The sequence below is a fragment of the Abrus precatorius genome, unplaced genomic scaffold, assembly GCF_003935025.1.
Source record: "Abrus precatorius isolate BTA unplaced genomic scaffold, Abrus_2018 Scaffold8, whole genome shotgun sequence".
Lineage (NCBI taxonomy): Eukaryota > Viridiplantae > Streptophyta > Magnoliopsida > Fabales > Fabaceae > Abrus > Abrus precatorius.
In genome coordinates this window covers 36725034-36748723 of record NW_020874428.1, presented here as the reverse complement: position 1 = coordinate 36748723, position 23690 = coordinate 36725034, and the positions used below count along the sequence as shown (strand labels likewise).

Sequence of the window (23690 nt, the reverse complement as noted above, 5' to 3'; positions counted from 1 at the left end):
GGTTAAAAATAAGAATAGAAAATAAAATATAAAAAAACAAACTTCTAATAACTTGTAATACTCCGTTTTCATATTCTTATGATACATTTGATGAAGTAAAGAATAACTAACAACTAACTTCCAACGACATCCATAGCAAAGGAGATACCAAAACTGCACCTCTATTCAACCTCAAATGCGGGTTAGTAATAACTTGAATGATGGGCCTCTACAAGCCCAAACACAAGCCCATTAATACTATATATGTTGGCGCGTTAAGTGTTCAACTTAACTTAAAACAAGTAACTATCAATTCTGTTTTCACTGTTCCGTCGATTTCTGAAATGGGTTCTCCCGCTGAAGATCGTTCAGAGATTGTGTTCTTCGATGTCGAAACCAGCGTTCCGACCCGACCCGGTCAGGGCTTCGCAATTCTCGAATTCGGAGCCATTTTGGTTTGCCCCAGGAAGCTCACGGAGCTCCGAAACTACTCCACTCTCGTCCGACCCGCCAACCTCTCCGTCATCTCGCCGTTGTCGGAGCGATGCAACGGTATCACCCCCGACGCCGTTGCCTCCGCTCCTACTTTCGCCGACATTGCTTACGCCGTCTACGACCTTCTTCACGGTTTGTTTTCCTTTATCCATTGTATTTGATAAACCCCTTTACCCTGCTATGGGTTTAGGGGTAAACGTAATGAAAGTTTGGTTTTTGACGTGGATTTGTGAATTTATTTTTTTTGTCGTTTCCCATCCGGTTTAATCCGGATTCGACCCGGTGGGTTTGTGAATTTTGTGTAGGGCGAATTTGGGCGGGTCATAATATTTTAAGGTTTGATTGTGTTCGGATCAGAGATGCATTTGCTGAGATAAATCAGGCGCCACCTGAACCGAAGGGTACTGTTGACTCTTTAGTTTTGTTGACTCAGAAGTTTGGAAGAAGAGCTGGTGACATGAAGGTATTCTTCATAATCACAATAATTGTAGTTTTTTATATCACTATATGCATTTGTATTCTTGTTAGGTTATGGTTATACCATTTAAATGTGCATTGCACCTTATGGTTATGTGAATGAAATTATTGTGTCTAAGTTGTGACTTATTTGTATGTAATGTTTCACTGCAGATGGCTACTCTTGCAACCTATTTTGGGCTTGGACGACAGACACATAGGTAACTCTGTTAATGCCATGCCAGGGCCCAGGGATTTTTTTAAAAATCTTTGAGTTTGTGTCGTTTTGCTGTGTTATTATTTGTTAATGTTTTCTGCTATGAATCTTCAGGAGTTTAGATGATGTTCGGATGAATCTCGAAGTCCTCAAATACTGTGCAACGGTTCTATTCTTGGTAATTTGTAATTCAATTGTCTTGTTTTTGTTCTGCAACAACTCTGCCATTGCCGTAACAACAATTCTTGTTGTAGTTAGGATGTTTTCAAATCATTAGTGAGTAGTAGGAACTAAGTACTTCTTTTTTACTCTATATGAATTTCCAAGCTTTCCTCCATGATATTATTATGTATTTTGCATTAATAGTTGAGACCTTGTCATAAAAATAATGATAATCTCTGGTCTTACAGGAGTCAAGTCTCCCAGATATATTCACTACAAATTGTTGGATTTCACCAAATGCTACTACAAGAAGCCGTGTTAATGGGAAATCTCCTTCGGAGGGGGGTTTATTAAATATCAATAAGGATTCTGTATTGTTATCATCTCCTGCAGCTGAAAATAAAAGTCATCCAATATCTTATTTGACAATGAGCAACGCAAATGGGGATGTCCCAAATGTTGCAGATCCTAATACAGTTCAGTCGGATCCTTTTAACTTGAGTGCTCTTGAGCATGAAATAACAAGAGAAACTGTTCAGTCAAATGTTGCCATGGAGAGAAAACCCATGCAAGAGTCACCTGATTTGTCTTCCTCGTCTTCTTTGTCTCAGCCTTGCAGCAGCTCTCTTGTTTTAGTACCCGATGAAATATGTATCCCTTCTATTGACGCATCTCTTGTTCCATGTTTCCGAGGCAGTCAAAGGATAGAGTTACTGCACGAAGGTTACCAATTTCAGCTTCATTGTGCTAGTTTGAAAGTGCGTTTTGGAATAAACACAAAGTTTGTTGATAATGCTGGTAGGCCACGATTGAGTTTAGTGGTTGATCCATCACCAAGTTTATGTAATGTTCTGGATGCATGTGACCGTGTTGCACAGAAGTTATCCTCAGATTCTGGTAGCAGCTCTGATTGGAGGCCAGTTGTTATTAGGAAAGAGGGCTTCTTCAACTATCCCACTGTCAGATTGCAGTAAGTTCTTGACCTCTTATTTTATTTTATCAATGAAAATGATTGCCTCACTTCAGCATATCTAATGGGGGATAATGCTATCCTCAAAATTGGGCATTCAGTTTCACATGACCACTGTGCCTATTGAGTGTGAAGCATCGTAGAAAGCTTTCTCCAATATTGTTTCAATTTACCTGGTTTTATAAATCAATGCATCAATTTATTCTTTTATTGTTTTTATGGTCTATGAGGCGTGCCTTGGTGCAAGGTTAAGGTTGGCCTAGAGGGGTTCAAATCATCTTGGAAACAGCCTCTCTGCTTGCGGGGCTAAAGCTGGTTAAGAAATACCAAAAACTGAATAGATAAATTAATCCAAAATTACCGCTTTGGTGATCCTAATTGGCAAGCAGTTAGGATTTTTCTCAATGAGAATATCTCTGATTTTTGTAACATTTATTTGACAGTATACCTACAGCAGTAGTGGCAGATGTTGCCATTTATGCCACGGAAATATATCAAAGAGAATCGACTGGTGCAGTGCAAAGACTTCTCTTCAGCAAGTTCGATGCTGCAGAACTTGGTTCCTTGTTCATGCCTGGGACGTTTGTTGATGCCTTCTTCTCCTTAGATCCGTATGACTTTCAGCAGAATGCAGGGATTAAATTAGTTTGCAAAAAATTGATCCTTCATTGCAAATAGAAGGAAGATGAGATTTAAGTGTAGGTTAGATACTACATGCCAAAATTGATAGATTATAGATTAAATATTGATTATGTTGTAAAGTTGGTTCCATTTCATGTTTGTAGTTCAACTGATCTTCAGACCTTTAAATTTTCTGGTTACTCATGGATGTCCCTCATTCTCATCTAGAACCACAGAATAAACACCTCTTCAATGGCGAAAAAAATAATAATAAAAGAATTGAGAATGAGATTATTCATTCAAAAATTGATTACTTACATATTCAAAGTGAAGGATTAATAATCGTTCCCTTAAACAGCAATGACTACTCAGAATGGTTAGTTTAGTTGGTTCTTTTTGTTAATTTTATATTGTTGGCAGTTCCTAAAATTAATAATCTTGAACAAGAAAAGAAAAGGGCTTGAGGCAGGCGAGTCAGGGTATATTTGGAAAGAAGTTTTTAGAGAAGTGAAAAAATCACATAATTTTTAATTTAAAAAATATTATTTATAAGGATAAATATATTATTAATATATTAAATTTATGTTAATATATTGATTAATATTTTTTATAAAAAATATTAATTTTAAAAATATTTATTTAAAATATAAAATTTGTCTTCTTTTTTTTCTCATCTAAAATTTCACTTTCCAATCAATCCTGTGCATATGATATGAAGACAAACCTTGCTTTCTTATTTGTGTGGAATTTCTTTTACTAAAACATGATCCACAATATTTGATTTATTTTCACCGAAATCATCCAAAAGAAATAAATTATTACACACTATAAGCTTAAACGCCGTCCTGGATGCTCCCCTCAGGGCCTAACAAGAAGGTAACCTCGTACATTAAATTGCACCGTCCAAGTTCCAACTATCGGATAGATCTGTCAAATTTTATTTATGATTTTTGTTAATTTTAATCTTAAAGACTAAAGATAAGCAGTTACTTATACTAAAATTTTATTAAAAAATTATATTTATTATATTTTTATAACTATAATATAATAATTATATATTTTTTTATAAAAATTTTTAAATTAAATATAAGGAAGAAAGTTAACAAAACTTTTTATTTATTTTTACCTGAGCCAGTAGTATAGTACTTGCTTTTCCCGAAATTCCATGACAAATGGCAATAATGTGGATTTGACATATAATAGCAAACCATGTCTCTTTGGACCACCTTGCGATCATTAAGCTGGCTTTCTCTAATTTTTTTAACTACAATACTCCAATTTTAAAAAATATTTATCAAAACAATACACTTTAAAAACTAATTACAAGATTAACTCAATGGTGCTTCTTTTGTGTATAATAAAGGTAAAACACGTTATATTTTAGCATGTGAAGCATCTTCAACAAGTGACACATGTGAAGCATCCTTGTATTGTATCCTTCCAATTAGATATGCTAATAAATACATATAATCATAAGTCTAGCCTCATATTTGTTTAATCTCACCTCATATTTGCACCTGGGCTATAACCTCCACACACTAGAATGTGTTGTATGCCATGTTATAGTGTGTGATATTTTTTATTTTTATTCATTATTCTAGTAACAAAATAATTTCTTTTATATTTTTCTATCAAAACAGGTGGAAAAATTAAGGTTTAAAAAAATACTAAGTGTACACAAGACCACAATAACCTACACTGCATAGTTATATATAGTGATAACAGAATACCCAGTTGTTCTAATGAGAAGAGGAGACTAAACATTGTGGTTGGTATGCCTGAAAAAGTATTAATCTTTTTAGAGGGGTGGTCTAAACTTGGAGAAACTTATAGTGAATTCCAGTTTCAAAATTAGACCAAAAAAAGAAGAAGAAAAGAAACAGAATAAAATATATTTTGTTTTATTTCAATCTATTACATCCTACCTTGAACAATTTAAATGATGTAATATAATATAATTTCATTGGCATTTGTAAAAAAATGACTTAAAATGTCAATTTTATTACCATGAAGGATTGGTCACATTATAACGCTGACACCCACCTAGTGGTTTCTTATTTTTCACTCACCTTATCAATTTTTTTTAAGAACCTTAAGTGCTATTGTTAGTATTATTTATTAATTAAAATTAACATTTTACTTTAATAAAATATTTATTTTAACATTATAAGATGTTATTAAAATGATAAATAGTACTCACAGCGTCTGAGCAATTGTAATTAAGTTTTATCTTATTTACAGATACACGTAATTAACAGTTTAGCATGCATTATAATTAAAATAATAATAATAAATTGTACCGAAATTATGTTAATATTTTTTAGAACTCTTGTTTTGATCCCTTTTTCAATCGACCTGACACCATCTCTAATTATTCATATATTCATCCCCAACGTCTAAAGTTCAGCTTCGAACCGTAAAATTTAAGAGAAGGGGTTCGTTCCTTGTCCCAAAAGTTTGGATTTTGGGGGTCAGATGGCAGCATATTACTTTTCCAGCTAACGTACTGTGTGGGTTGATTATCACACAACATGTGTTTCAAGTTTTTGAGTTACAAACTATGCACATAACATGTTTGATGAATTTCTCAAATGAAATTCAATATGCATGTCTTGTTGAAATCTGCATGGAAACGTTCTTCGCTTCAAAATATGATGAGTACCCAGAATTTTCAATTACTTGCAGTTTCCCACTACTCCACATTGCCACCAATATCTGCTCCTGCACAGTTGCAAGAGCTCTGCAGCATTGTCATGAGCACTGTTGGTGGGTTAGATGATCTTGAGCTAAATCTAAATAAGTTCAAAGGTTCTTTAACTTCATCTCTTGTAGCTCAGGTTATTGATTCTAGTAAGCATGAGGCACACACTAGAAGATTGCTTAGGTTCTTCTTATGGTCTGGTAAGAACTTAAGTCATAATTTAGAAAACAAGGATTATAATTATGCTCTTCGAGTTTTCGCTGAAAAGAAAGACTACATAGCAATGGATATCTTGCTGGGAGACCTCAAGAAGGAGGGTCGAATCATGGATGCACAGACTTTTGGTCTTGTAGCTGAGAGTTTAGTTAAATTGGGAAAAGAAGATGAGGCATTGGGTATTTTCAAGAACTTGGACAAATATAACTGCCCTATAGATGAGTTTACAGTTACTGCTATCATCAATGCCCTTTGTTCCAAAGGGCATTCTAAGAGGGCTGAAGGGGTAGTTTGGCATCACAAAGACAAGATTGAAGGCACAAGACCGTGTATATATAGAAGTCTGCTTTATGGTTGGTCTGTGCAGAGGAATGTGAAGGAAGCTAGGAGAATTATTAAAGAGATGAAATCAAATGGGGTTATCCCAGATTTATCTTGCTATAACACATTCCTCAGGTGCCTTTGTGAACGGAATCTCAGACATAATCCTTCAGGACTTGTGCCTGAAGCTTTGAATGTGATGATGGAGATGAGGTCTTATAAGGTTTTCCCAACTTCAATCAGTTATAACATACTGCTTTCTTGTCTAGGGAAGACCAGAAGAGTCAAGGAATCTTGTCAAATACTTGAAACAATGAAAAATTCTGGCTGTGATCCGGATTGGGTCAGCTATTATCTTGTGGCAAAGGTGTTGTTTCTGAGTGGCAGGTTTGGTAAAGGGAAAGAGACGGTGGATCAAATGATTGGAAAAGGTTTGGTACCAAATTATAAGTTTTACTACAGTTTGATTGGCATCCTCTGTGGGGTTGAAAGGGTAAATCATGCTCTTGAACTGTTTGAGAAAATGAAGAAAAGCTCTTTGGGAGGTTATGGACCAGTTTATGATGTGCTCATTCCAAAACTTTGTAGAGGAGGGGATTTTGAAAAGGGAAGAGAGCTTTGGGATGAAGCCACGTGTTTGGGCATCACTCTCCAGTGCACAAGGGATGTTTTGGACCCTTCAATAACAGAAGTTTTCAAACCTAAAAGGCCAGAAAAAATCAGCCTTGTGGACAGCTCAATAGCCAAGACCCCACCGAAAGTTACAAAATTTGTAGGGAAAATGATGAGAAAAAAATATACTGCAAGGAAGAAGAAAAAGAAGTAAAAGAAATCTGCTAAAACATAATTTGTAAGTTTTGTAGTCCTTGTTCCAGCTCTCTTCTGCCATTTTTCTCTAATTAACAATTTATCATTGCTGCCTGCTTATAATAGATTAATATTCTATTACTACAGGTTTGTGCTTATTAACTGTATGCTCTCTTTGTCATTGGATTCAACATCATGCATGAAAAATCTTTGTGATCTCAGTTAAACTGCTGCTTATTCTGTTAGTTCAAGTTCATATTTTTCTATGTTTTTACATATGTTAGCCATACAATTTCGTGCCATATGCTGTTTCCCTGGACCGCTAGACAATTTATGATCTACCTGGTCAACTTGGCCTGGGAAATTTTCTTCTAGCATGTTTATTAAATAACAGGGAAGGTTGATGCCTGTAAAGCTTTTTGTTTCCTCTTCTGCCGGTTACTCTTAATTCTTAGAATTGCAAATGGTAAACATGCCGACACATTATTGTAATATTTGCAATTTAGTTGCAATCTGAAACCGGTACCGCCAGTTTCATCTAATGCTATGTGACACGAGATGCATATTTAAAGGATTATGTAAATACAGTATGCATAAAGAGAATTTGTGAAAATATACCTTGTATGAGTTAAATAATGTTTCTCAAATAAGTTTCAAACATCATTATTTTTTACTTTATAAGAATACTATATAAAGATGTTGAAGTGTCAACAACAACACGTGTCAATTGTTATAGTTTTCTCTAGGATCAAACATAAGTTTTTGAGTTTATTTTAGCATGATTAAAATGCTCGTTTTTCCTTTTTTTTTCTTTTCGAATTGCATGTACCTTTTATCAAACTATCTCTAGTTAGGACAGTGGGACAGTGGCAGAGTCTCTCATGACAGTGTTGCAAAACGGAGTTTCACAGAGCGAGAGCAAGAGCAAGATCTTGAAACCCCGCACATGGGCCATCCATGACACATAATTTAAGTAATGGGGATATTGTGTGGGGTACCTTTGGCTGTTGGACATCACCCACGTTGCAAGTTGCCACTCTCCAATGCAATGTAACATACTATTATAATGGAAGTGGAATCCACGCGCTCCCTTTTCATCCATGTGGTCTGGTTCTTCCTAGAAGATGCTAACAACTGAGGAACGCGTTGACACTACGAAGTGGATGTTGTAAAGCAATTCATTTACGAAGTGCGTAACAGAGCAAAGACAACCTGGGTCCATTGCCAGAACGGCCAAAGCTGGATCGGGCGTTGATTAGACTACATGTAGATAGATACGTGGGGTGGGGTGTAATTCTTCTCCCCTTTCCTCAGTATTATTTTTGTCTAAAATATCTTGGTGGTTTTCTCTTTTTCCCTCTAATACAAACTAGCATATATTATATATGTCAATGTTTTTAATTTATTTATTCTCTAGTTTGACAATAATCAAAGATTATGCCTCTATCTTGGGTTTAACTTTTTCCTATTAGTCATGCCTAAATCTAATGCTGTATGAAGTGTCTGGTTGAAACTTGCTTGTGTCTTCTAACTTGTCGGATAGAGGGAATATGTTGGACTTCTTTTCGGCCCAAAGAAATGCTATTGATGAATTTTAAATATTCAAAAAATTGCAATGGGCCCAATCTATATATTCATTCGGTGATTTTATCCCAAAAGTAGAAACAAATTTATTATTCTAGTTTTCTTCGACCATAATAGGAAATCCAAACAAAAAAGAGATAAATAAGGTTAAAAAAGAAAAACGATCTATTCAACAATAAATCATTTGATACGTGTATTAAATATTGCAAAAAAGCAAAATGTATTAAGATGATGAAGAGCATTATTATGATTATGATTGTTTATAAGTTAAAGAACTTGGATCCCCCACTAAAAAAAACCACGTCTTTCTCCATAGTCCTATTCTTTCCCTCTTCCTTTTGTTCTTGTTCTAAATCAATGATATTGTTTCAAAACCTCGCTTTCTAGGCTAGTTCCTCTCTGCTCTCTGCTCTCCCTTCAACAAACACTGTTTCTTACTTCCCTTCAATTTCATCCCTTAAAAGTTATATTATTTATTTATGCATTTCGCGAAGTACCCTTACCCTTGCTGTGTTCATTGATTCGTTTCGTTCCCCAAATTGAAGAACAGAATCACAGTTACGAAATGGGGCAAGAGAATCACAAGAGAAGCAACTTGCCAACCTCAAACGCTCGAAACCGCGGAAACGCGATTCCACGCGGACGGCAGATCCAGAAGACGTTTAACAACATAAAGATCACAATCCTCTGTGGTTTCGTCACCATCCTCGTTCTCCGCGGCACCATCGGCGTGAACCTCGGCTCCTCCGATGCCGACGCCGTCAACCAGAACCTCATCGAAGAGACTAACCGCATCCTCGCCGAGATCCGATCGGACGCCGACCCCTCGGATCCCGACGACCAAACCCCTTTCAACCCTAACGTTACCTTCACCCTTGGCCCCAAGATCTCTAACTGGGACTCTGAGCGCAAATCATGGCTCCTTCAAAACCCTGAATACCCTAACTACATCAGAGGTAAAGCTCGCATCTTGCTTCTCACTGGGTCCCCTCCCAAGCCCTGTGATAACCCCATTGGGGATCATTACTTGTTGAAGTCCATTAAGAACAAGATTGATTACTGTAGATTACATGGGATTGAAATTGTGTATAATTTGGCACATTTGGATATTGAGCTTGCTGGGTATTGGGCCAAATTGCCTATGATTCGGAGGTTAATGTTGTCTCACCCTGAGGTGGAGTGGATTTGGTGGATGGATAGTGATGCTTTTTTTACTGATATGGTGTTTGAACTTCCTTTGTCTAAGTATGATGACTATAATTTGGTTCTCCATGGGTACCCTGATTTGTTGTTCGAGCAAAAGTCTTGGATTGCTGTCAATACTGGGAGCTTTCTTTTCAGGAATTGTCAGTGGTCTTTGGATTTGCTTGATGATTGGGCTCCAATGGGTCCCAAGGGGCCGGTTCGTGAAGAGGCCGGGAAGATCTTGACTGCGAATCTGAAGGGGAGGCCTGCTTTTGAGGCGGATGATCAGTCTGCTTTGATTTACTTGTTGCTGTCCAAGAAGGAGAAGTGGATGGATAAGGTGTTTCTTGAGAATTCGTACTATTTGCACGGTTACTGGGCAGGGTTGGTTGATCGGTATGAGGAGATGATTGATAAGTATCATCCGGGGTTAGGGGATGAGAGGTGGCCGTTTGTGACGCATTTTGTGGGTTGTAAGCCGTGTGGAAGCTATGGAGATTATCCTGTTGAGAGGTGTCTTAGCAGCATGGAGAGGGCTTTCAATTTTGCTGACAATCAGGTGCTCAAACTCTATGGATTCAGGCATCGTGGTCTGTTAAGCCCTAAGATCAAGAGAATCAGAAATGAGACGGTTACTCCTTTGGAGTTTGTAGACCAGTTTGATATTCGAAGACATTCTACGGAAAGCAGTGAATCCAAAAGCTAGTGAGGAAAAGTTGTTCACTGGTGGTATTATAGAAAGAAGTTAATTAGAAGTGGAGTTTTATTTGGTGAGGGTTCACATGTAACTTCTGCTTTTTCTGTGGTCTTGGTACTTGTTTGAGAATGTTAGGATAGAATTCTTTCATAAGTTATCTTCTTTTTGTGCCATGTTTAAGCAATCAGCAAACAAATTTTATTTACTGATCTGCTGTATACTGAGCTTCCTTTGTATTTTCAAATTTGTGACACAAATTCACGCACTTAATTAATATACTTCCATGTCCCCTTTATTTCTTATAATTTGCAACATGAGGTAACTACCAGTTCCTGTTTCTGTTATATTTGATCTGCAGATCTCAAATGTGTATTTCCGAATTCCTAAAGAAGGCCAAGGAATGGAAGGTATGATTTTCAACAAAGGAAATGTGTGATAGTTTACTCAGATTAATATTTGAGTAAATTCTTTTGATATATATATATATATAGCTTACAACTTCACTTCTGGACAATGTTTTGGATTCACGTTTACCTTGGCGATAGCAATGGATCCAGAATGTTGGGGTCCTTCGACATGTAACGATAGGATAAATATCCCTACCAATCACCATCATCTTCTAACTGCAACACTGTTTTGTCTTTAGACCTAAAAAGGTTTTCATAGTGACAGATATCATGCCTGACTAGGCTCTGTTTTGTTTTGCACGTTAATGTCAGCATATTTCTTTGTCAGATGCAAGAGCTTTCATTCTCAGCATGCATTTATGCGTACTGTACAAATTGTAGATGTAAATATAAGGAATAAAATCTTGAATTTTCTTGAGATGTTATTTCCACTTTCCAATGATTTTTTCCACGTCCCATATACGAGCACTTCAGAGCTTAAGAATAATCTTTGGAACAGGTCAATGTCTATCATTTATGACTAGTGAGCACAGAATAGGAATATGCTATTTTACATATTCATTAATACTATTTTTTAAATATTTCTCTTGATGAGATTTACCTAAATTTCACTCGACAATAGAAGTACTAAAACGAGTGTCAAATTACTCTTGCTGAGCTGATGGTTATGGTAATCCTAACTCTTGATTTTGTTGGAAGCGTCTAATGGATTCCTAACATCACATGACTAGTTATCTTTCTAGGTATCCCCCATTAATGTCATGTTTCTTATAAATTATAATTGCATAGTTGTAAAATAAGAGATTTGAATAATGTGCAACAGGTGCCACGTTCATTGTCCTGACAAATAATTGCATGATTATGGTTTGATTAAATGCTTGAGTTTGGTAATATCTTGAGTGTAGATTTCAATCCACGTTCACGCAGAAGCAATTACCAGTAGTGTTGTTACAAACGTGAATCCAGTGTTTATTTATCATGGTTCAAAACATGCTATAAATCTTGAGGCCACGGCACTGTTTAAGATTATAATTTTCCTCCTCATGTTTTTAAGGGTTCCGACCGCTCATTGTTAACTGATTTTGTTTGTAAGAGGGTGAATAGTAATTATTTTTTCTCAGTCATGCGCTTTTTTTGGATGAAAGGGTAGAGAATGAAATAAAATTTTTTAATTGTGTAAAAAAAAAATCCTTTAAAAGCAAACTATTTTTTCAAGGAAAAGAATTAAATTATATTGATATAAGTTATATTAATTCTCGTATCATTGGTAATTTTAGATAAAATATTTTTTAATTCAATTATTTAATTATAATTATATATTACCTTGATTATTTGTGTCAAATGTTATTAAAATTAAATCTCTGTAAGACTGTAATATAATGATTTTTACTTTTATTTATTTCAAAAATATATATTACCTTAATTTTAATATAGATATGGTATGACCTGTACTTTAGAAAATTTTAATCTAAAAATTAATTTTACAATGAAATTGTCCAATAAACATTTATCAAAATATGTAAGAATTAGTGTAATTTATATGAATATAATTTAATCCTTCTCATCTTTTAAGAATACTTTATCAAGACTTCAAAACAATAGGTCAATTTTGCTGATAGCCAATATTCACTCCTTAAGGTTGTAGAGTGATCCATTTTAGGTTCTTCTATGATATGCATTTCAAATAGAGTAAAGTTTTTAATCTAGATCTTAAGTATCTTCGATAGAAGGTAATTTTTTTTAAATATTTGATTCAGTTGTATATCACAAATTAATTGATGTACACACTCAATAATATCTTCAATAGAGTAAATAAATACTTAAAATAATGTATAAAGGACTATTGATTCTTAAAAAAAATTGATCATTAATTTGATTTTTATAGATATAATAAGCATTAATTTAAAGACAAAATAGATGTAAAAAAAAAAAAAAGTAAATAAATACTCTCTAAATTTAGTTAAGCTGAAACAAATTGTGCCAATTCATCCACACACTCAACAATATCTTAAATAGAGTAATTAAATACTCAATAATTTATAGAGGACTAAATTGATTCTTAAAAAAGTTGATCATTAATTTGAGTTTTATAGATACAATAAAATTTAAAGACAAAATTGATGTCCAAAATATATTAAAGGACAAACAATATACCTTTCTTAAACACTAAAACTCGCTTGACCTAAATTTCTTTTTGAAAGTTCATTAGTTCATGTGTCTATAAAAAGGTCAGCATGAACATAGTTTTACCTAACTATTGAAATTTGCAAACTTAATCTAAGATTAAGAGATAGAATAGGCTTAAATTTGAGTGACTTGTTTAGGTGAAAAGCTTTGAGAATTTAGGCTTTCTTGGTTATACACCTTTTTTACTTTTAGCTAACCCTTTTGTTATCTAACACTTCTGGTTATCAAACAAATTCTGTCTTTTTTTCCATCCTTAATTTGGTTCAATACCTAGTCTTCAAAAAAATACACTTATTTAGTGAAACTGGGATACCCAAATGCATCATTAGTTGGAGTTGAGTCTGAATTACAGAAACTAAGCATAGACTTGAACCATGGTTTTAAAATTTCAAAAGGTATAAGCTTTTGCACAAACGAACCAATGAGACTTTGAAGCTAAACCAAATATGATGGGACATTAAGTTAACATGACGGGCTTGAACAATGCAAAATGTGCTAAATGTCTGAGCACGAAGAACCTAGTTAACTTTATTACAATTGGTGTTCTGCCAGCTTCCCTGCATAATTCTGTGGTTCCCCACCAAACGAATCATTCATGAATAATGAGGATTTGAGGAGCACCAGTCTTGCAGATTAATGATATAACCCCAACGTTGGCACCTCATTCCTCAGCATATCCTTTGATTAGGTTTGTCATGGCATTTGAGTATATTTTTTCAATCAGTCTGCTGTGGTAGGAACATGTTCTAAGAATCACATTTAGTTCGGTGTCAATTTACAACTTAACTCTCACCTGCAGAACACGAGCAAAATCACAATAACATCAGTGATCAGTAGGCTCCTTATGAATGTAACTTACAATAAGTCAATAGCTACCCTATTCACAACCTTTAGCCGATCATTCCACCACTTTAGCAGCCAATGCTTTGTGACGATCTATAAGTAGTTTATTCATTTGTGCAATCTGGTGCAAGAGCTGGGCAATTTTCTGTAAATAAAGCTAGCAGTTAGTGCACAAAGGCCTTAGCAAAGGAGGAGATTCAGGAAACTGCTAAAAAATGTATGCCTTCAAGTGAGTAAATCAATAGAAAACAGAGAGAGAGAGAGAGAGAGAGACATTATAGTATTTGTTTAAAGGGTCAACCCTTCATGCCTACATACATGCATAGTTCTCACACCATCCAATCTTAGAACAATGCAGCCAAGCACAACAAAACAACTTGACAAAACTATAAATAGTTTTTTCCCCTTTTGGCTACTCTTCCTCTTGTGTTTGGTTTCAAATTTGTTTCTTTCTACACAACCTAGAGTAGCTTCCATTGTTTCAAGGTGCATTAAGTTAATTATACCACATATCTAAACACACGTCTGGATGTTTTTTCATGAGTTTCCAAATACACCCTGAATGCTGTCCCACAATATAGTTGTAGTTTCTGCATGGCATCCACATTTACATGTTTTTCCATGTGCTTCCAAATACACGCGAAATGCTACCCCAAATATAACTATATACTATAGTACTTCAATAATGATGGCATGTGCTAAAACACAAAGGAAATTGTAAAATTGGAAATTGAAGTGAAAAGCTAACAAATTAGAGAAATATAAGAAGTGATTGAATTGATCGAACCCCATCTTTCTCCTTAATAATGTTGATGAGACGAGTTTCATTGGGTGTGAGGATCCTCCTCCTCCTCTTCCACTTCTTCACGGCAACCCAGCACGACATTAGAAGCGCAGCAGCGGGCACCCAAAATGACCAAATTGTCCCTCTGTCGGCGGCACAGTTCCGGAAAGAGGAAAATGCGGCAAGAAGTTTGGAACGCAATATCTGAACCCCAATACTCATCCATCCGACAAAGTCCCCGCCTTTGCTGATCTGAGAATCGAACGAGGAAGAAGAAGAAGAGGGGGTCCACAAGTCAGAATCAGAGGACGAAAAGGAGGAAGGAGAAGATGAAGAAGAGTGTTGGGGAATTTGCAGATTTTCGTGGTTGATTGGGGGAAATACGAAAGCGTCCTTTTCATCATCGTGTATAACCACCATTGACCAATCTTTTGGATCGGCAGGAGGAACATCATCATCCACCATTCTTCTTCTTATTCATTCAACTCAGACACTGTTGCTGGAACACTGGGTTTGGTGTCTTCTTCCCCACACTACACAGATATTAAACAACAATTAACCCAACACCTGATATTATTTCTGTTTCAATTGATTTCAATTTCAAACTAGCATTGGGCTATTGGCTTCCCCAATTGTGAAAATTTCAATGTAAAGGGAGTCCAACATCCCAAAAATAAATTGCTACTTCTGAATCTTCTCTTTAGTTGAAGAAAGGGTTTTGCTGGACACTGATTAAGAATTTAATACAAATATTTCTTTTATTAAAAATTATATCATAATGCATTAAAATGTATTGAAATAAATATAGTTTAAATTTGCATCTAAAGAAACTTGTTAAGATTTTTCTTAAATAAATAGTAAGACAAAAAAAATATACAATTTAATAAGTTTGTGTAAATTTTATTTTATATTAAAATATACAAATAAAATAAGTCAACGACTCACCGACTTCATGTAATTTACTACTCTCTCATCTTATATTATCAAATAATATTAGGACTTGAAGAATACGAACTGATTAAAAAGCTTTAAAAACTTAGATTTATAATTTTGTTATTTATATATTTTTTTTAAAGATAAAATCTATGGTATTTTTTTAATAAGAGAGTTTGTTTTCCTTTTTATATGTAAAATAATTTTAATAATTAATTTTATATTAATAAATAATAAGATGAATAATTTAATTAAAAATGTTAATGTCTTCTATTGAAAAAATTCATTAATTTTTTATGGGATACGTTATTTTTAAAATATTATTTCTTAAGTTTAACTAGATTTAGTTTAATTATTATTAGCATTTTAATCTTTTTATTTTCATTATTATTCATTTAATTTTTAAACCTTTGTCTATTTTTAACTTCTTTATTATTTTGTGTTTTTTTTTTCAAAGAAAAGCCTTTAAGTTTTCTTTTTTTCCAAATTTTTATATCATATTAAAATTTAAACATGAAACAAATCTAAAATCGTGAAAGAAAATAAACTTAAAGTTAAGTAGCTTATTTATATAAAAAATTAATAATTTATTCTCTTACCGCAAGCCAAACTGCAATGGAATAGTAGAACAAGTAAAATATTAGTAGCAATGCAGTTGATTAATCACATTTTCCTTATTATGCAAATACCACAGTTTTCACCAGAATAAGATTTAATATATATCCATTTCTCAACTTCACTAGAATATAATTTTAATATATTGTCTGTTATCATCCAATTATGCTATTATATTAGTAATAATAATTTAATTTGTATAATAATTAATATAAACATCTATAAAATGAAGTTAGATTGGAAGAATATTATATAGCTGCTATAACGAGACAGTCCAAATAAATTCACATCACTTAAATGTCAACCAATAATAAATCTCTCTAATGAATTAAAGTGACATATTTTGGTAATTTTAAATAAGTTTTGAATTGATTAATATCATTTTACTCTAAGTAAATTAGACCAATATTTAATGTGTTTTATTATTTAATTCTTATAATTTTTTATATGATTAAGACAAAGGAATGAGTAAACAAACAGACCGAACATTATGTATTTAATTCATATGTCTAGTAAATATGTTCATAAACATTATTATTTTATTCAGCAAAAAAAAATTAATATTATTTTATCTTAAAAATTAAAATAAGTAATGTTCTGAGCTGATCTACAAAGCTTGCAGAATCGAAGTTCTGTTGCATTGCATGCTATAATATAGACACTAAACCGATTCAGGTTGGTGATAGTTACGCGGTTTTGCACTCGTTCGTTGATCCTAAGTTTTTTTTAGAACAAACTAAAAAACATCCTTAGCGACATTGAAGGGTCCAACGTATTCCTCGCTCTGATTCATCATTCAATTTACCAATTCTAACACAAGACCCTCTCACTACTTTCTTCCAACAAAACTTCTCTTCTGTTTCTCCAACTGTTTCACCATTCTTGTTCCTCTCTGAAAACACCCTTCAGTTTCTTCTCCAACACCATAAATCTCTATCTTCATGTTCACTCCTCCACCACCCTCATTGTCATTGCCTTGCCACGTTATTGAACCTCAAAGATGGGAATAGAGAATAAAGGAATAGTACTGAACCCTCCTTCTCTCTCTTCCCCTTCCATTCTTCTTCTTCTTTTTATCTTTAGCCTCACCAACTTTGCTCTTGCCACTGATTCTTCTTTCTCACCTTCTGTTAATTATCTCATTGATTGTGGGTCCTCCAACCCCACTAAGCTCAAAGATGGAAGAACCTTCAAATCTGATCGTGAAACTGCATCTCTCTTATCCACAACTGAAGATGTGAAACTATCAGTTAATTCTATCAACATAAATGTCTCTCCTTCAATTTCTTCTACATCATTGCCTTTGTATCAAACTGCAAGAGTTTTTCAAGAGGAATCCACGTACTCCTTTTACATCTCCAAAACTGGTAGACTTTGGATTCGCCTTTACTTCTACCCTCTCTCTCACCCTTCCTATAATCTAACAAGGGCAGTTTTCAGTGTCCAAACTAACCACTTTGTGCTCTTGCATGAATTCTCTGTGAGCAACAATGACTCACTTGTTTTCAAGGAATATCTTGTTAATGTTTCTGAGAGCAGATTCTCCCTCAAATTCAAGCCCAAGAAAAACTCCTTTGCATTCATCAATGCCATTGAGGTTGTCTCAGCCCCTGACACCCTTATTTCTGATTCAGCAACTGGTGTTACCCCACTTGGAGAATTCAAAGGGTTGTTGATATCTGCTTTGCAAGTATCCTACAGAGTAAATGTTGGTGGACCAACCATAACTCCTGATAATGATACCTTGTCAAGAACATGGGAGCCTGATGTCTCTTATAATATCTTCCCACAGGGTTCTAAGACTGTTGTGGTACCCAGCAACAGCATCAAATATCCACTTACTGGTGTTCCTGTTACACCTTTGATTGCTCCGAACTTGGTTTACTCAACTGCTAAATATATGAAAGATCCTAGAGTTATGGAGCCAAATTTCAATCTTAGTTGGTTGATGAATGTGGAAAGAAGCTACTCTTATTTGATAAGAATGCATTTTTGTGACATTGTGAGCAGAAGTCTTAATCAACTATATTTCAATGTGTACATCAATGGGAATGTGGGTGTGTCAGCTTTAGACCTTTCAACAGAAACCAAAGCTCTAGCCACTGCTTTTTACAAGGACTTTGTGCTTGGTGCATCTGCTATCACAAATGGCTCCATCTTGGTTCAGGTGGGACCAGCTAATCTTCAGCAAGGCACGGTCAATGCAATTCTGAATGGAATTGAGGTGATGAAGATAAGCAATTCTGCAGATAGCTTGGATGGTTTCTTCTCTGTTGATGGGAAATACAAAGGGCAAAGTTCAACAACCAAGGCAATGCAAATTGCTGCTTGTGTTGGACTCGCATTGGCTGTGATATCAATGCTGTTGCTATCAATGATTTTCGTAAGGTGGCAAAAGAGACCTCAAAGCTGGGAAAAGCATTACAGGTTCTCATCATGGCTCCTTCCTCTTCATTCTAGTTCTAAAACTAGCATGTTTTCAAGCAAAAGCAGCTTTGTAAGCTTAATAACCACATTCATTTCCCACAAGAGCAAGCATGGTCACCATGGCTCACCACAAGGGCCTAAAAGGTTCTTCCCTTTCAGTGAAATGCAACAAGCCACAGATAACTTTGATGAAAAGAGAGTAATTGGTGTTGGAGGCTTTGGGAAAGTGTACCTAGGAAGGTTGAAAGATGGGAAAAAGGTTGCTATAAAACGAGGAAATGATGGTTCAGAACAAGGCATCAATGAGTTCAGAACAGAACTAAACATGCTTTCCAAGCTACGCCATCGCCACCTAGTCTCACTGATGGGTTACTGTGATGAAAGCTCAGAGATGGTTCTTGTCTATGAGTACATGGCTAATGGCCCATTTCGTTCCCACCTTTATGGCTCCAACCTTCCTCCTTTGTCATGGCAAAAGAGGCTTGAGATATGCATTGGTGCTGCTCGTGGACTTCACTATCTCCACACTGGTGCATCTCAAAGTGTCATACACCGTGATGTGAAGACAACAAATATCCTTTTAGATGACAACTTTGTTGCTAAGGTTTCTGACTTTGGTTTATCAAAAGTTGTCCCAGATAAAGCAGAAGTGACCACAGCTGTGAAGGGTAGTTTTGGATACCTTGATCCTGAGTATTATAGGAGCCAACAACTAACACAAAAATCTGATGTATACTCTCTTGGGGTTGTCCTTGTTGAGGTACTTTGTGCTAAGCCAGTTATTTGCCCAACACTCACAATGGAGGGGATTAACTTGGTTGATTGGGCAATGCAACATCACAAAAATAGCACGCTCCATGAAGTAATTGATCCACTTATTGTTGACACTATCAATGTTGAATCGTTAAATGTTTACGTTCACATTGTAGTGAAATGTCTAGAATATTGTGGTGCTGATAGGCCTAGCATGGTGGATGTGTTATGGCATTTGGAATATGCTCTGCAACTACAAGAAGCTGCCTCACGGACTGATGCATCTCAGGATAAATGTGAAACTCTGATCCCAAACGGATATGACAATATAACAGATCTCTCAGGTGTTCACACAAATTGATGCATCTGCTAGCACAAGTGTTGCTGAAACTGCTTTTTCTCAAACAACCGAGTTTCATGGAAAGTAAAGTTAGGTAGGAATTGCTAACAGTGTGTTTAGTCTCACGTTAGAATGTAGGTATACCTACGTTTACTTCAACATTGCTAACAGTGTGTTTAGCTTTCTAATGTGTTTCCAAACATGTACTAAGAGGTTCAAAGGAAAAGTAGTCACCTTGTGGCCCCAAAAGGACTTGGATTTGTTGTGCCAGTGTTTTCCTTTCTACAAATACTCAGTGCTGAAGTTTATGCAAGTGCTATGGAGCAACCTCTAGGTATCTGATAGTCTTGGTCACCACAACAACCGAGACCAAATTGAAGTAATTCTAGTTTAAGAATGTAGAGTATACTCTTCTTTTTCTCCCTATTATCACAATTGATCATAGTGCTAAAAGATCAATAGGGTATATAGATTTTGTTGGTGTAGAAGTATTTTGTGCTAGTTACATGCTACGGCAACAGGAATATATGAAGTATTTTTACCCTTTCCGGGGTCTCTAAATTTGAGTTTTACTTGTCTGACATGAAGTATTGAATCCTTCCCATTTGAGTTAATAATATTATTATTATTACATTACGAATGTGCTTCCGATTTAAGGTTGCAACGACCAATTATTTGGATATGGAAATACGTTCTTAGATACTTGTCGATGTACTATGAAGTTTATGAACTAGAAACATTTCCAAGCAACCAAGAGGTACCATAGTTTTGCTGAATTGTAACTCCAACTTTCTCTCTTATCTTATTTAAGAATACTTATGGATCACTTTAATCAATCACCTCTTCTAACTTTTCCTCCCTGTATTTTTTTTTTATTTAAATTCAAACTCAACAATTATTTCATGTCAATACTTTTAGCGGTTAACAAATTTAGGTCTAAATGAGATGTTTCGGTATACATAATTTTGCTAAAAAATATTTTTTAAAAACATCTTTGTAAAACTTTGATCATAGGATAAAATTTTGAAAAAAAATTAACATTACAATATTTTATGTGAATAATTTGAAAAAGAATTGAAATATAAACAATTAATTGTAAGTCACATAACTTAAAAATAAAAATATGATATAATAATATTTTAATTTCAAAATTTAAATTTATCATAAAGATATATAAATTAATTCTAATTTATTTCGTCTAAAAGCTAGTTCAAATACACATTAATATATATTTAAAGACCTATGAGGCAGTAGGAGAATCCAGTATTATGATGGTCCAATGCAAGGCCATTAATTTAGCCCACTTAGAGGAGGCTGCTAAAAGATTCCATTACATTTCCTCCAAAGGTGTTTGGAGTATACCAAACAATTAAAAATATTTCAAAAGTTACTAAAAATATTCATGAGGATTGCTCTAGAGGTTGAGTTATACTTTCTTTGTTCCATTTTATAATCCTCTTTTAATTAAATTGTATAAATTAGTAAAATAATAGTTTAGATTAATTAATTTTAATTAAAAATATAATATAATAATTTTATATTCATTTTATACAAATTTATTGAATCTACTTTTTTTAATGTGTTTTTAATAAAATGTTAATTTTTTTATTAAAAATTATAACATTTGATGCTATTAATGCATTAAATTTTGTAATATTTCATAATTATATATATATATATATATATATATTACCGTGTGTTATTAAATTATAATTCATAAATATTTTATAAAAGAAACGGAAAGGAGTGTAGAAATAAGTTGTGAGGTTTTATCCCCATCAAAATACTCTTCTTCTCTTTTTTTTTTTTGGTTATTTTATATATTTTAAAAAAACTTCAATTATTAATTATTTTAAAATCCTGAGGTTAATTTTCTCTTCTCAAATATAAATTTTTTAAATTTTACACTAAATTTTCCCAAATCTAAATCATTTATATTTTGAATTGATTCCTTTCATATTTTCTCTTTCTTTCTTTATCACTAAAATATGCTATTCTTCTTCCAATATGGTTCATTTTATATGTTTAATTAGAATATAGTATCTTGAGTGTAAATATTTTAATATATTGTCTTTTAAAGAGGCAGTGTTTCCAATTTCATGCTCAAATATTTTTAAAATTTTAAATTTAATCTTTTAAACGAATTGTGCATATCTTTAGTAAAATTTAAATTTTTTTGTTTCGATTATTTATCAAATCTAAATGAATTAATTTTACAACATCCGTTATAGTTTTAAAAAATTTCTTCTAATTTGTAACTTTTTAACTTTCCCTAAAATTTAAAATATTCATGCAACATACCGGAATTGTAAGTAATTTATATAATTCTTTAAAAACACAAAATATTCTCTAAAACTATATTATAAATTGGAAAGAAATAAGTTTAATAACGCGCATTTATAATATTTGAAACTATATAAACTTTAACAAGTTTCTAAGTTTTTATGCATATTAAGTGTCAGTTTATTTGCAAAATAATAATACTAAGCAAACATTATCAAGAAATACATCATCTCCAATATGTATGATTTGACAAAATGAGAATATGAATGTGTTTAAACTAACAATGTTCAAATACTAAAAAATTAGTAGATGAAAGATAGTATGTATAAATATAAGAAGATAATATATATATACCATATTATATGTTAAAATAAAACAGTAAAGTGTAAACTAATTTTTTAAATTATATAAACACTTAATCCACATATAAAAAAATGTTAATTCAATATTTAAATTAATAAATTCAACGTTTCTAAAAATGTATGTAGTAAAATAATTTGTCAATGACCTATCAGCACTAGTAAAACATTTGAATTTTTATGCTACCATTTGAGTTAAGCTAAAGTTTATAAATCGCTTGATAATTAACAATAAATGATGCATTTCCAGTGCCGTCACGCAGTTGTATGGTTAATCCAATGTTTATTTTTTATTTTAATTGTTTATGATACCCACTGAAATGTATAAGCCAAAATGTCCAAAACAAGTGGAAATTTCTCGATGTCAAATTGTAATGTTGAAAGAGATAATATTACTTGTTAGGGCATCCTACCACATCAATACTGAGAAGTTTACCTTTTTTTCTCTTCAAAAACACGAAAACTTGCTAGACTATACATTTCAAGTGTGATTAGTATGTCTAAAATTAAAAAGATGAAAACAGAAAAATCGAAGCTAGGAACCAATGGAGGAATACCCATATTTTTTTTATAAAAATTATTTGTGTGAAAAAAAAATGTATCAAGTACAAACAACATAACTAATTGAATCAACCTTCCACTTTTGCTTTGATTAGTCTCGTTTAGCTTAGTTGTTAGAAGCATGATGTTTAAAATAAAGTGATTAAATTATTATCATTATCATTGATGCCACACTGATTAAATTAATTTAAACCATAAATAAAAAGGAACCGACACTTTAGTTTTGTGTATATATAATCTATAAGTTATTTGCAAGTCCTAAATATTTATTTTGTCTTCTTTTGATGGTTTTCTTTCTTTTTCCTTTAGAAAGAAACAGGGGACCCCAAACCAATTCAAATGTCTATTATATTACATTCAATCACCTAATTGCAATTAAATTATAGTTGGAATGTCAATAAATATGCTGACCTCTCAACAAGGGAAGAAAGTATAACTAAATACTTAATCTTGTTTAATATGATAATATTCTCTTCGCTATAATAACAGAATCAAATCATTTAAGATAAGATTTTACCCCCTTCGAACCAATTACCAAGTCAAACCAGTTTAGCTAACCAACTAAATCATACTCACACACCAGAATCACCATGTTTTGTTCATCGTTCATTGGTCACCAACCCCTGCCCACATACGTTCGTGTCCTAATTGCATCTCATTGTCTACCACATCCACTTTGTGTGGCATTTTAATCGAACATTAATCAACAATTATGTTTGATAAGCATTTGGTTTGACGTTAAATTGATAGTCTCGGTTTTATAGATATCATATTATTCAGGGGTCCC

General features: G+C 33.5%; 5 protein-coding genes across 6 annotated transcripts; 4 read left to right on the top strand and 1 right to left on the bottom strand.

The window, feature by feature from the left end:
• The first annotated feature begins 281 nt into the window (after nt 1–281).
• On the top strand, nt 282–3077 carry LOC113847453 (protein NEN1). Of its 2 annotated transcripts, none has more exons than XM_027476578.1 (6): nt 282–606; nt 780–937; nt 1105–1151; nt 1262–1325; nt 1558–2279; nt 2723–3077. In XM_027476578.1, exons 1-6 carry the CDS (start codon nt 324–326, stop codon nt 2955–2957), a joined length of 1509 nt encoding a protein of 502 aa, XP_027332379.1. In that variant the 5' UTR covers nt 282–323; the 3' UTR covers nt 2958–3077. The 2 variants fall into 2 exon arrangements, with proteins under 2 accessions (XP_027332379.1, XP_027332380.1); XM_027476579.1 differs by having other exon boundaries at nt 400–606; nt 832–937.
• A 2426-nt stretch (nt 3078–5503) lies between these two features.
• On the top strand, nt 5504–8383 carry LOC113848385 (pentatricopeptide repeat-containing protein At5g61370, mitochondrial). Its single transcript, XM_027477870.1, has one exon. It carries the CDS (start codon nt 5504–5506, stop codon nt 6962–6964), a length of 1461 nt encoding a protein of 486 aa, XP_027333671.1. The 3' UTR covers nt 6965–8383.
• Nucleotides 8384–8819: 436 nt separating this feature from the next.
• LOC113846883 (probable xyloglucan 6-xylosyltransferase 5) lies at nt 8820–10830 on the top strand. The gene is made up of 2 exons (XM_027475603.1): nt 8820–10484; nt 10770–10830. The coding sequence occupies exon 1, from the start codon at nt 9095–9097 to the stop codon at nt 10418–10420; it is 1326 nt and encodes a 441-aa protein (XP_027331404.1). The 5' UTR covers nt 8820–9094; the 3' UTR covers nt 10421–10484; nt 10770–10830.
• Nucleotides 10831–13363: 2533 nt separating this feature from the next.
• Nucleotides 13364–15228, bottom strand: LOC113848086. The gene is made up of 3 exons (XM_027477466.1): nt 14636–15228; nt 13865–13993; nt 13364–13798 (listed from the first exon to the last, which is right to left on the bottom strand). Exons 1-2 carry the CDS (start codon nt 15095–15097, stop codon nt 13904–13906), a joined length of 552 nt encoding a protein of 183 aa, XP_027333267.1. The 5' UTR covers nt 15098–15228; the 3' UTR covers nt 13364–13798; nt 13865–13903.
• Nucleotides 15229–17180: 1952 nt separating this feature from the next.
• On the top strand, nt 17181–20090 carry LOC113874807 (probable receptor-like protein kinase At5g61350). The gene has a single exon (XM_027513019.1). It carries the CDS (start codon nt 17181–17183, stop codon nt 19719–19721), a length of 2541 nt encoding a protein of 846 aa, XP_027368820.1. The 3' UTR covers nt 19722–20090.
• Nucleotides 20091–23690: the final 3600 nt, after the last annotated feature.

Coding starts and splice junctions, on each gene's coding strand:
- LOC113847453 (XM_027476578.1), top strand. CDS start 324: ATGGGTTCTCCCGCTGAAGATCGTTCAGAGATTGTGTTCTTCGATGTC. Junction 607..779: donor CGTCTACGACCTTCTTCACG/GTTTGTTTTCCT, acceptor AATTTTGTGTAG/GGCGAATTTGGGCGGGTCAT. Junction 1,152..1,261: donor CTTGGACGACAGACACATAG/GTAACTCTGTTA, acceptor ATGAATCTTCAG/GAGTTTAGATGATGTTCGGA.
- LOC113848385 (XM_027477870.1), top strand. CDS start 5,504: ATGCATGTCTTGTTGAAATCTGCATGGAAACGTTCTTCGCTTCAAAAT.
- LOC113846883 (XM_027475603.1), top strand. CDS start 9,095: ATGGGGCAAGAGAATCACAAGAGAAGCAACTTGCCAACCTCAAACGCT.
- LOC113848086 (XM_027477466.1), bottom strand. CDS start 15,097: ATGGTGGATGATGATGTTCCTCCTGCCGATCCAAAAGATTGGTCAATG. Junction 13,994..14,635: donor TTATTAAGGAGAAAGATGGG/GTTCGATCAATT, acceptor CTTTATTTACAG/AAAATTGCCCAGCTCTTGCA.
- LOC113874807 (XM_027513019.1), top strand. CDS start 17,181: ATGGGAATAGAGAATAAAGGAATAGTACTGAACCCTCCTTCTCTCTCT.